Source organism: Myzus persicae, unplaced genomic scaffold, assembly GCF_001856785.1.
Source record: "Myzus persicae strain clone G006 unplaced genomic scaffold, MPER_G0061.0, whole genome shotgun sequence".
NCBI lineage: Eukaryota > Metazoa > Arthropoda > Insecta > Hemiptera > Aphididae > Myzus > Myzus persicae.
The window spans coordinates 298,791-313,037 of record NW_019101124.1 but is presented as its reverse complement, the minus strand read 5'-3'; the positions used below and the strand labels follow the sequence as shown (position 1 = coordinate 313,037).

The following is a 14,247-nucleotide window of genomic DNA, read 5'->3' as shown; positions in this document are numbered from 1 at the left end:
GTAAAAACAAAATTGTTCAAAACCAATGACAAAAATCTTACAAGTTAAGTAACTGCTCTGCCGCATAGTAGGTTTCGAGTATACGTTGTTATTGAGTAGGTCACTGTAATGGATGGGTTAAATTTGAATTGATTGATAAATCATTATAAACGGTGAAACATGATTCTGAGCGTCGACGGTCTAACTTTTTGTTAACCAAGGTTACCTAACAGTTTTATTATTTTAATAATAGTATTAAAATTATTACAAATATTACATTTTGGCCCTGTTATTCTAAAAAGTACTGAGAGATTTATAATTTTAATCCACCAAAGTACAAACCAAAAACCGCATTAGCTACCAGAGACCACCCTCAAAATTGATGATCGGAGAATTTTTTCTACTAAAAAATTGGACTTCGGTCATATAAATAAAAAATAATGAAATAAACACATTGTTATAAAATGGATATTTTAAATTACATCTAATAAATACATCATTTCAAATGTAACCACTTTCAATTTCTATACACTAATTATTCAACTCCCCGTATTAAACTACTATGAAATTGTGTTTACATAGTTATTACTTATTAGGGTATTGTTAAGCTTAATCTTGTGTAAATGATTAACGAACAATATTTTATACGTTTATATAAACTACTATATAGATAACCCATCTAACCTTTCAAGTATTTCCTAGAAGTATAAACTTATTCATTTTTATTAACCACAGACCACCGTTGATTTTTTATGTTATACTTATTATATTGTGAAAAATATATGACTTTTCAAAAGCTCTATATAGTTATGTATTATCTTTTTTTTTTCAATTGATAAATATGAATAGAATATAAATATTTCATGATACTTAAAAGTTTTCCAAATAATTTAATAGTTGTATTGGAAACAGGGCTATAAGCATTAATTGTACTGTTTAATGTATAGAATTATAAAACACAATTTTAATATGAACACTAAAAATGATTTGTAACTAGCATTGTCATTCTTGAACTATCAGTTTTATTTCATACATATATTATATAAGGACATTATGCAGTTTTCATTCTGGTTATAGGTTATATAGAATTCATTAAAGTATATAAAATAAAGAGTAACAAACGATTTTTTAAATTACATTTTTCAATAAATCAGATTGTGTTGAAATAAAAATAAAAATGATTACTATTTTAATTTAGTATACATTCAAATATTAATTAAGAATTTTTAGTTCATCGTATTTTTCACTTACTGTAGTGAAAATAAAGCCGTATTCTAAGAGTGCTAATTTGACAACTATTTTTATTTTTTTTTTGTACATTTACACGTACGACCTTCACTGGAAACTATTGTTTTTGTATAGATCTTATCATTAAGAAAACTGTCAACTTTTCTACCAAAAATTTATCGTCTACCATGTACCCACGTAATATTTTAAACCTAATTTAACTGAAAAATAATTATAATTATCTGCATAAAACAAATTTATATTATAATTATAATGTAAATTCGTTCTATGATATTAGTATATTACTGTGCTATAAAATAATTTTCTCCCTACTACTCCTCTTCTACCTATCGGTCGCAGACGGTAAAAAAATTGTTGGGCTACCGTTTCTAGTTGCACGACAAGTAGGTACACACGTTTAGGAATGCGACAGTTGACCTTGGTTACTCTGCATGCAGTGACGCCAAGCTGGATAGCTTGGCGCACGTAAGCGAAAATATGATGAACATATTATTATTGTTGACCTATAGAAAGTTCATGAAAAATAATAATGGTATTTTATGTAATTTGAATTGCAACAAAAATAAAAAATAAAACAATTACCTATATATACTTTACAAGTATACCTTTACCTAATCAAGATTCCAAATATTTTAATTGGTTGAGTTTTATCAAATTACTGATAAATACATTGAAGTTCGAAAAGAAAATATTTTTCAGGGATTATCAAAAGTGTTCAGGAAATTACAATTATATTATAAATAAACATTCATCTAAGGAAAATATTAAATTATAGTTTTACAAAACAGTGGATTTAATTTAATTTGTTAAAAATACTAGTAATTATGTTGGATCAAACCAGCAGAATAGTCATTACTCATGAGTAAATATTATTTGAATGATAAATTAATTTAAAAAAATATTTTAGTGTATCACTGCAAGTTTTAGATGTTATTTATTAATATTAAATTATTATATCGTTCATATAAATTCATAATTACGGAGTTACAATTTCAGAACCATATAAAAATATTATTATTCATAATGCATTATACTTAAAAACATCACAGAATATATATAACTTATGGTTTTTACTTTAATTATTAGTATATAATAAATATTGGAGTACAAATATCGTTATAATTATTAGTGTATTATAATATGTTTCAATCAACATTTTATTTGCTATACATTTTAAGTTTATGATTATATAAGCATCAGTTTATTTCTTGTTTTATATTTCCATTAACTACTGCAGTAATGTAGTACTAAAGTGTAGTTGTTGATACATGATATTTATCAAACCTAAAATTCTATTATATTCTATAATATTAGTTTCTAGTCATAATAAATTACGATCGAACATATTAACACGCCTGTTTGTATTGTAGTATAAATATTAATTTCAGGCGTTATTTCTCAATTTTGGTTTTTTGATATTCACCTATGACTTTATTGCCTACAATAACAGTAAAATACGTTACGTATACCGATAAACGAATTAATTTTTGCTTAGGAACCAAATATTGAAACAAGTACATAATTTTTTATGTAATTCAATAATTAATTAACTTTAAATAGTTCAAGCAGTGTTTATTAAATTCTTGTAATATATAGACTATACAATAAAACACTTAAGTTGTAAGAAAGTAAAAATTACATTGTTCTTCATCACATTCACTTTAGAATATAATTGTTTATTCTAGTATTGTTTAGACGTTAGTGAAAATGAATTACGAATTACGATATTACTTATAAATAATATTCGGTGGTTGTATTTTTTAAATATTTGTACGAGTATTTGTAATAATTGAATTTTACTTTTTATAATACTAGGAATATAAGTAGATAATTTGTAATATACATTTTAAATTCAATCATAAAATTATGACTACAAAATACATAAGTTTTTTTTGTGATTATAACATTAAAATAACAATAAATATCACATAATCTCCATTACTCTTCTGTCCTTTGTGGCCTTGACTTAAAATCGTTAGCTGGTAAAAGGATTGACGGTAACCTTGTATTTTTGTTTACATTTTTTAATTCTGATATAGATGCTCTAGCATTATTCTATAATATGTATTTCCTTGTCCCTACTCAGAACCTTCAAATTTCCTATTCCTTTACTATTCCCTTTGTCCCTTTATCTTAAAAACAATCTTTTTTACAGAATGATGAACCTGGCCAACAAAGACCCATCATTCCTCATTTGATTTATTATTATTATAACTATAATATGTGTTGTTAATAATATTACTATTATTATATTCCTTCAATATAATTTTTTTAATATTTTTTTTTATATTACTTTTTATACATTTTTAATCAAATATGTGTACAATTTATTTCGCAAAGGAATATTTTTTTTAAATAAGCACAATTGATGTGGATTAAAAAAAAAAATTTTAGAAAAAATTAAATTAAATAAACAACATTTCAGACAGGAGTCTTGTGTGAAGTGGCCACCCATTGATGGAACTTCATAAAATAAATAAAACTAATTTATGTCCAACAAATTTACCAATATAAATAAACAATAACACATTTAACATGTATTAATAAATCGGTCAAAACATAGTTATTCAAGTCCCTTGAACCGTAGCTCGTAGTAAGTACGTGTAACGGCTGGTCTTTGAATGGGATCTGAACAAGTGCACGAAACGTCACGTACCGCCGACGTTCCGTTACCATAAGACGGAGATGTATTACCCATACCACGCAGGTGCACATATTGAACTAAACCATTAAAAATAAAACATTATTATGGGAAAAAGACTAAAGAGAAAGAAATACGCAATATTATTACCGAGTCGCAAAACAAACACGCTCAGCAGAAGAGTTTCTCTCTCATTGCAATAATTTGACGTATGCAGTTATTGGTAATAGGTACTGTTCAACTACAAGGGTCATAGTTATTATAGCAATAAAACTTCAGAATAGCTGATCATGTTGTCGAGCTGTAATATTACTTTTTTTGACTTCAGAGAAATAATTTTTTTTCCACCACAACTAAATGATTATAATTCCTTTTTACAAAACTTATTTACCAAAATAATTAATTAAAATAAAAACATTTTGAATTTGGGAGATACTAATTAGGGGATTTATTAGGTAGCGATAAGCTTGATCACCAATTAAGTTGCAAAAGGAAATATTAATTACACTATAATAGTCAGTCAGAGTTGTTTTTGCAATTATATGGTAAACCTATATTCTTTTTTCAACAACACAAACATCATCATCTCGTAGTATTGAAGCATGTCTACTTGAAGAATAATATGTTAATCCTCAACAAAATATGAGTAATTTGTTAACAAACAAGTACACGTATCTAGTGCAAAATGTAAGATCGTTAAAATAGTTTACGTTACATATTATAATAAAAGATGAATACAGAAAAATATGTTATAGGTACTTATAGGTACATCAAAACATAACATACACAATTAATTAATAATTTATTTCCCATTTTTGTATTTATAAATAATGAGCATAGTACATATTTAATAACATGTTATACTATACACAAATAAAATATATGAAATAATAATCAAGAAGATAAGTGGGAAGGTCATAAAGGTTAGGTAGCTAAAAAGCAAAAAATAATAATGGGTAGTCAAGCCTACAAACCAAAAAATATATATTATATTATACACTCGGTAAGTTATTAAAATACAAAACTATTACACTAATTGATGTGTAAATAGAACTTTTAAAGTTTAAAATTTTTATCTTTATATTTTAGTAAAAAAATTATTTTTATTCTTAAGTACCTACATTACTTTTTTCGAGTCATAACATACGTTTGTAATTTTACATTCCAAAGCAAATACTTCTCTGAGAATTTAAATCATTTCATATATTATTATTATTTATTTATTTATATATTTGTATGTATAATAATCGAATTTTGAACAACCAGTTAATTGGTTATTATACCTTATAATATACTTAAAATTATTTTAAGTTTAGATGAGGTTCTGAGTGGAGTATCACAAGGGTATCTAAATACTAATACACTGAAGAATAATATGCTTGTTAGGAAAAGAAAACTAAATATGAATTGTGAAGATCTAAACTTATAAAATAAAATAAAAATATTTTATTCCTAATAGTATTTTCAAAAACGCGTACACTGACTTTTCGAGATAACGGGTGTTTACTATTAAATATTCATTATCTGTCCAGTAATCCATCTAAGACACAATTATTATTTTTATTTTACAAGCTTTTTCTTAAAATAAACATGAAGTGTATACCTAAATTAAAATACCCTGGAATATTCGTTGTTTATATTGAAATAAATCCATTCCGTTTTTTGCGTTTAACATAATTATAATTGTTCATATCAAAAGTAAAAATATTTATTATAAGCTCATAGAAACTAAATTATTAAGATTAGGCTATCAGTTTAAATTGAAAGGGAAATGAAGTAGGTACCTTTGTTTGTTTACATTATAATCAGTATAAAAACATAATATTAAACATACTATAATATATTATATGAATATGATAAGTAATTACTAATAACCTTTATCTAATTGTAACATACTATTATACTGATATATACACGCATCTATAATATTACTTTTAAATTTTAAATTTTAATAAAAAAATTGATGGAGTTTGCATAAAAACTAATGTAATACACACAATTTTATCCCACTAAATTTGCAAGTTATTGTTTATATAGATTATATAATATTAAATAGTTCATTAGTTTAAGCATAATACATATTTTACTTATATTTATTAATTTTAAAGTCTGAGTGGAGTGATGAATGTATTGATTTTACAATGTTAATACATTTTACTTTGGTCACTAAAAAGTTAGGCCTTCTTTTCTCAGAATCGTTTTTCATCGTATAAAACTATTTATCATTAAATTTAAATTCAACACATATGTTACACCGTTAATACCTAATACGGTGAACAAATTCAGCTGACTACAATCATATGTAACTTCATGAATCTATAAATTGTAATGAAATCTAAACATTATGCAAATTATTTACTATGTATTAAAATTAAAATTTTGAACATTAATTACCTAATTAATTTGAAAACTATTAACAAAGAATAGAAAAACCTAAAAGCGGTAAAAGTTGTTTATATTCCATAAATGAATATGATTGGAGGAGTAGAATACTAGAATATTGATCTACGTCTTAAAAAATCATGGTATGATAAAAGTATACAGAATTCAAAGATGGAGTTTTGGACAATAATATGATGAACAGACATGATTGATCATCGGGATATGTCAAAAAACTTATCAAAAAGTAAATACAATTTTAAATTAATTCTATTAAAATTAATTTTACATTTATTCTTGATGTGTAAGCCTAACTACCTTCCATCTCCGTAGGTACATGTATACAAATGTAAATAATTAAAAATAAAAATTATATTACATTTTTTTTATCTAACTACCTATATACTAACTATTTATTTTAAATGTTTTAATTATATAGTATTAAAATTATAAATTAAATGAACATTAATAGTATATATCATTTATATCAGTATTATAAGATGGATAATACGTGTTTTTCGTTCATATTCTGGATTTTTTCCACCAAGATAAACTGCAAGATTATTTTTTACTATTCAGATTGAATGTTCTTCGAATGGTTAGCACATACACATTACAGAAACAATCAGTAATTAATTCATTCGTTTTTGAGGTTGGAAAAAAAAATAATAAAAATAAATATCAAATAGTTTTCTTGCAAATATTTTTTAATGCTCTTTATGATGGCTAACATAAAACCAAAGTCTACAATAATGCAGAGCTCTCTATTCGTTTACTTACCTCTAGTGCGTGTAGGTATGTGTAATTAAGACAAAAGATCAAAGATCGTCCCTCTCATTCAACACGTAACACATTAAAGATGACGCCCAAATAGATTTTATGTAATTAAATCGACTGTAAATAGTTCTGATTTTTATTTTATTTTCCTTGTACACAGCACAAAATTATAATTTTCTATCCAATTAAAAAAAACTGATAAGCCGAGATTTTGTACTTATAATAATGACCATCGTGGATCCCAGCAATAGATCCCACACAAACCGCATTCATTATATTACAGTATTACACTCACGTATATTCATGTATATATTTTTAATTGACTTCTTATCTATAGCGGACTAATTTTAATTTAATAATAATAGCAAATATACACACTAGGTACTCCTAAATTTATACTTGAAAATTACGCTGAGCTTTAACGATATTAATTATTGTATCAAGAAAATTCGCAAGATCTATATGTTTCTCATAGGTCAATTATGACTTTTACTCTACAATAGTAACTTGTTAATTTAAAATAAAATTACGTCATTATAGGTACTAAAATGAAACTTTTTGAACTGATAACCAACTACCTAACCTAACCTACAGTGCAAATTGAATAGTTAGTAAAACATACATGTCATATAATAAATTAATACTTAAATAAACATAGAAATATTACCGAATGTTTAAAAAAATATACATAATAAAATAAAATATAGAATTCAAATACAAAATTATTAATGTAAATTTAAAATTAATTTATTATTTGTTTGCATTCAAGAAGTATAAAATAAAATGTATATTAAACACGTTAATACAAAGACCATAATTCAATATTCAAATTGTTAATAGTTATAAATCACAATTTAATTTTAGATGTGTTTAGCAAAATAAATAATATGTGATAAATGAAAACCATTTTATGTATTAACATATATTGCCTCAATAATAAATTGTTGTCTCTTCTCATTATTTTAACATAGTACAATACATTTTTCAATAGTTTGTAAATTTCATAAAAATTAAATACAAAATATCAAAACACATAGGCAATGTTATCAATAGGCACCGGCAACCGTTAACCACCATAGGATAAACACCATGGGTAATAACATTTTTTAAATTTATTTATAAGCTATACACAAGGAGTTAATACGTCAACTTTTATAGATATAAAAAAACCATACCAGTTCAAACCAATATGTGCAACGAGTGGGGTAACCCTTACTATCAAACACATATTGAAAGAATAACAAGTATATGGAAAAACTGCACAGTGTAATATACCTTGCACCTTAGATTTAAGTATAGAATACTGAAACCAGATCCAAAACAACAACCAGAATATTTAAATATTTTTATAAAAACATATATTGTTGGGGTAATTTAAAAAAAATATTTATAAATTAGTTGAATATTTCAAAAACTAATGGAATTTAATTGTTATGATGCCAAAGTTGTATTTTAGACCAATAAAAAAAAAACAATATAAAATTCAATATTGAAATAAATATGATAATAATATTAATAATTCATGAGTGCATTTTTATTAGTACCTACTACAAATATTTTAAATAAATTTTTTACTGATTACATTGAACAAATAATAAGTATTAATATGCATTGATTAAAATACCTACATAAATAACCTTTTTTAAAATTAATTTTAGTACCTAGTTAAATAACCTCAGATATTCGTAATTTTATCATTATTTTTTTTTGAGTAAACATTTATAACAAATTAGTTTAAGCAGCCATGTTGATATAATCATTATTATTTTCAGCATTGTATATAGATTTAGATTTAATTTAAATATATGATGGTAAAGACATTAATATTGAATGAAAAAATTATTTTTTTATTTTTTATTTCTTTAGTGGCAATTTTATTTTTAGTTTAAATTTATATAACTGTCAGCACTCGATTCATTAGTGAAATAACCAACCGTATTCACTCTGTATGAATTTTAAATATAAACATTATACCTGCCACATGTTAAAATTATATTCTACCTTTGAAATGTATACTTTAATATTTTAATACATTTCTTAAATAATGAAAAATTATATACTATCAGTTCTAAAATACTTACAATTTGTTGACTTCGGTATAGTTTTGTACATATTAGTTATATATATATAGTTATTACGAGCTATAAGAATTTATTGTATTTTTGTTTTCCGTGAAGAACAAATAACTTTCTTGTACGAGGGGGAGGAAAGTGGATAAAACTACACTCATGTCCAAAAAATAGGCGTTTAAATGTATTTATAATGTCTTTAAAAAAACTCACAAGTGTAAGAAAAAATGTTTAGGTGAGACTCAAGACCTTTAATTGTTAAGGGTTAGTACGCCTATGTATATACTTTATGTTCAAACAGTTAGGTCCATGATAATATAATCGGTTACAATTTCAAGTATAGTGTTTTGCTATCAATGTTTGGATCACCAGCGCATGACAGCAATAAAAAATTTAATCCAACGATGTAAATATAAGTTTACAGAAAACAAACAAAAAGTCAATAAAAAGCGAGTTTAGAGTAAAAACAAATACTATTCAATTTGTAGAGAACAATATTTTGAAGACAATGTCGTCAGGATTTCGTATTCTTATATAATTCGATATAAAAGATACAACAACTAATAACTAATATATCAAAAAATGCCGAACGGGTTGTCTCGTAAATATTGTTCTCTAAACATTTTATAATAAATATTTTTACTCTAAAACCTCTTTTTAATGCTGTATTGTTTGTTTTAAGTGGAAATGTTTTTACCGCTGAATGTTATGGTATAAGCTAAGTGATGGTGAAATCGTCATTTAGATCTATTGTCTATATCTTGTGTATAATAAATTAATGTGATTATACTATATACTATAGTAGAATATATCAAACTCTGAACTCGTATATTACCACTATGTTTGTTTGTAATATGATAAATATGTGTTATAAATTATAAATGAAAGAAATACATTTTCGAATATGAATACGAACAATACACTATTATATTTTTAAACTTTTTCTCAAATGTCTTTGAAAAAAGGCCATATATGGGGATTTAGTCCCTATAGCCTTCTTTTGTATAGGTCACTGATTGTTTTAAATATAAATATATAATATATTGTATTCATAATTTATATTGTTTGATAACTAAGCCATAGTTAAGAAGCTATAGTTTAAAGATAAATTCTAAATATAATATATACCTATAACATATAAGAACCATATTTCTTAATATTTTTAGTTTTTTTGTAAACAATAAAACATTTTATTTCATGTATCTTAAACCTAATCGCGTGTTACCTACAGTTGAAGTTTTCAATATAATATAAAAAGTTAGTTAGATAAAAAATAAATGTTATGCTAAAAGAATTATTATGATACACAGAACACTTTAATAAGCAGTTAATAAAATAATAATATTAATTATTAAACATACATTTTTTACTGGTCAAGAAAAAATAAAACTTGACTTTTTTAAGCTTGGCCATTCAGTTTGTTAATATATTATTAATTTATAATATATACTTAACAATTAATTATTGTGCTATTTATTTTAAAAACAAATATGATTTGAATATTTAAAATGTACGCCGTGTGCTGTGTTTAAATGTTCACATATTTTTGTAATAACACAATCAGTTATAAAATGTTCAAACAATTAGCTTTAATGGTTAGATTTACCATCCTATGTGCAGCACTGTTATTATAAATGCCACTTTTATTTGTAATCGCGCCCGAACATTTGAACTCTCTTATCTATAATGACGGCCTATGTTCAATGTTCTGACGTCATCATTTTTTTTCATATCTCACTTCACGTGTGTAAATATTATAAATAGGTATACCATATATACATATATGCAACTCAATAAGAAAAGAACACCCATTAATTAGCCTAATATTTTATTATTCACTTATTTTAATCATTTCAAAACCAAAACCTATTAAAACACTGATTGGAATGGAAATTAACGATTTAAAAAATGATTGAATTGTCGAATAATTAAACACAGATACATTGTGCTTGTGACTAAAAATATCATTACATTTAAGTTTTAGCAAATATTAAAAACCCACTGAAATCGCAATAAATATAATATTATTTCAGTCGACATCGTTCTAATGACATACAACTAAGTATTTTCTGTTTATTAAAGGAATTAATTTACTGTTCTATGTATTAGTTAATTTTGCAGTGACTTATAAGCAAAAATAGTAACTATACTTCATAAATATTTACATAATACATAGACCATAGTTACTAGTTAGTAGTTGGTACCATTGTTCTTAAAATTATATTTTTGTTAAATTCATACTAATTTAAAAAATAAACTAAAATAAAATATTGGATCACAAAAAAAAAGATGATTTGCCCTCCAAGTGAACAGTCAATAACGAATTTTGTTTTTATTAATATGTATAATATTTTTTCTTTCCCTCTCTCACTAGAAACGTTCCATGAACTTTGCACCACGTTGGCGATAAGCAAAGCCGTGACTGAACATTACTGCATATACGAGGCTGCTCAGCATATACGAGACTCAAATGAAACGAAAAAACTCTTATCTACGAAGGCCTACGTGAACCTTTGACACGGTTATCTCGGAGCTCGTTAAAAATCCATTGAATTGCTTCATCGTTCGGATAAACAAAACGTCACTCAACGTGAGTATTGAATTATCCAAGAAAAAATTTAAGAATTTAACACACACAAATATATTTAAAAAATAAAAATATTAACTTCGATGAGACTTGCCTTTGTCTTCATTACATGGCAGAACTCTTGACAGAAAAATGACAGGTAGAAGAGAAAAGATGTTGATGTACCCATTTACGCGAAAACTGCAATACACGCGGCAAAACCGAGCGAGCAAAGTGTACTAAAACGACTTTTTGTTCTACAAAATATACGAACCAAATAATACACGCTATTATTTATCTTATCGTTGAGTGCATGTGTGTCGGAGGATAAGACTCTTTTTTATATTAATATTATGGGCGGCTCCGACTGATACGACGAGGCATATGGAACGTCATGATTACACGCTATCAAGTTGGTGATAACGCACCAATTCTAAGGTCTATGGCTAGAACATCGTCACCAAACGGTCAGTCATTTAAGTTTTGCTTGAACCCGGTTAGTGGTCAGTGAACTTGTTGAGGTGGAATCACGAGGAAATTAACAGAAGTCATTAAGGCAGACATTCCCTCTAATGGCCAACCTTGACTTTGAAATCGGTCAACTCGACTAAGTAGGTATTTAAAACTATAGTCAAATACTCTAATGTCTAGTGTTACAAACGAAAATTATCTAACTTAAACTACCCTAAATACAAACCAAGTTTTACGTTTCCGCGAATGTATCATAGTTTATTCAACTAAGTTACAGTAAATTAAGCTCAATAAAAACCTAACGAAAAAAAGACTTCTAGCAAGTAGGTCCATTATTATTTACATTGTTCAGAGACTTAGAATTCGTCTCTATTCCTGGTGATTTTACGTAATAAATTATTATTATATTATTAAGACTAAAATAAAATCATAATATACTTGGTTAATTGTTCAACTAATATCATGAGGCCTCTCATTGGGGCAGAATATAAAAAATAACATAAGACGAATGCAGAATATGAAATAATATTATGTAATAATATAAATAAATTCATGACAACAGGCCACAGTGTGTACCTATAAAACAGTTTTTTGGGATATATTTTTCAAATTACATTTCATTGTTCACTTCATTGACATGTGCATTCAATGTGACAAAATTTATATATTCGAAGAAATTAGCTGATAAAATTTAATAAATTTCTTTACTTTTCAGTCAATAACTTTATTTTATTTCTTGCTATTGGATAATCATATAATTTTTAACAAATATAAAAAACAATAATTATATGATGTTGCTGTCGTATTAAAATATTAACAATATAAATACTTCCTCGTAACGTAAATTTTAAAGACCAAGTAATAACTTAGTTTATTGTTATTTGTGAAATTGTAGATGGTTTTAGACTAATCAATATATATTTTTTTAAATGTATTTATACACCGCACACGTGTGAATTGGAAAATCATTATATTTTGACGATTTAAAACATTAGTTTTACACTGTCGTGTACTCGTGTTCGATGACGAAAACACGGTGAATAATAAAGCGATGAAATAAAAAATTGCCGGTATAGGTAATATGTTCTAATGGTATTACCATTGGTCAATTAGAGGCAAACAGCAATCGGGCCTAAGAGCTGAGAAAATTCCGACATAATATCCGATCACAAGCCATTAGGTATGTGACGTATTTAAAATGAAATAGTAACTAAAAATATAAATATAAGTTCAGTGTCGGTGAAAAATTAATAATAAATAAAATACTTCTAAAATACTACCAAAATAAAAAATATATTAAATCATCCGTCACGCAAGACACGAGTTTGCTAACAATAGCAACAGCCAATAAGATTATAAAGTTATATATTGAAGTAAATATAAAACCACGTCTGTGCACTTACCAAAAGCTCTCAAGTAAGTGGCATTATTGTTGCTGGCCGGCATGTCGTTGTGGTATCGTCCCGCGGTGCAGATAACGCCGGTCGAACAACGCGGGAGGAGATAAGGCAGAAAACGCGTATTAAAAAAACAAATAAATAATAATAATAATAATAATACTCAGTTATCGTTTTTACTATTATCGTACATATTATTACTATTATAATCAAACGTTAGCGGTTTAATGGGTGAAAACTTTCGATAAAAACACGTCACGCTGCGCCCACGGAACGGTCAGTGGTGGTGTGTGCGTAGTGCGAACGTGCAGTGCGTGAATGCCGCTGCGGTGCAGTCGTCGGCGAGCCGAGAGAGTCGGGAGAGCACGAAGTACACCGCGGCCGTACTATGAACGGGAGAGCGGCGCAGAGGAGGAAAACGAAAAATCGGATCGACGCGGCGACAATCAATTGAATAAAAATAATGTATGCTGGTCGTTAAATTTTTTATGAAACGAAATAACAACCCTACATAAATACCGTATACTATAATATAACGAATACGTATGTTAAGATAATTATAGCGGTCGAGGTAATTTTTTTTTGTTTCAAGTGTTGTACTGCGCAGGCGCTGGCCACCGCTGTTGGACGACGACCGCAACCGGTGGTACGCGTCGGTCGGCGTGACAATCGGGCGCGACAAACAGCTATGCGATGTATTATTATTATTATTATTATTAT

The 14,247-nt window shown here is 26.4% G+C and overlaps 1 protein-coding gene and 1 long non-coding RNA gene across 3 annotated transcripts in view; both read right to left on the bottom strand.

The window, feature by feature from the left end:
• The window catches only part of LOC111027781 (box A-binding factor-like), a 42,497-nt gene extending 28,804 nt beyond the window's left edge, over window positions 1–13,693 (bottom strand). For both annotated transcript variants that reach the window (XM_022306198.1, XM_022306199.1), the window contains exon 1: window positions 13,534–13,693. In XM_022306198.1, the coding sequence (XP_022161890.1) occupies window positions 13,534–13,576 (43 nt within the window). In that variant the 5' untranslated portion in view covers window positions 13,577–13,693. The remainder of the gene's footprint in view (window positions 1–13,533) is intronic.
• Window positions 3,714–4,640, bottom strand: LOC111027784. The gene is made up of 2 exons (XR_002603849.1): window positions 4,019–4,640; window positions 3,714–3,948 (listed from the first exon to the last, which is right to left on the bottom strand). It is a non-coding gene; the product is annotated as an uncharacterized LOC111027784 (long non-coding RNA).
• Window positions 13,694–14,247: the final 554 nt, after the last annotated feature.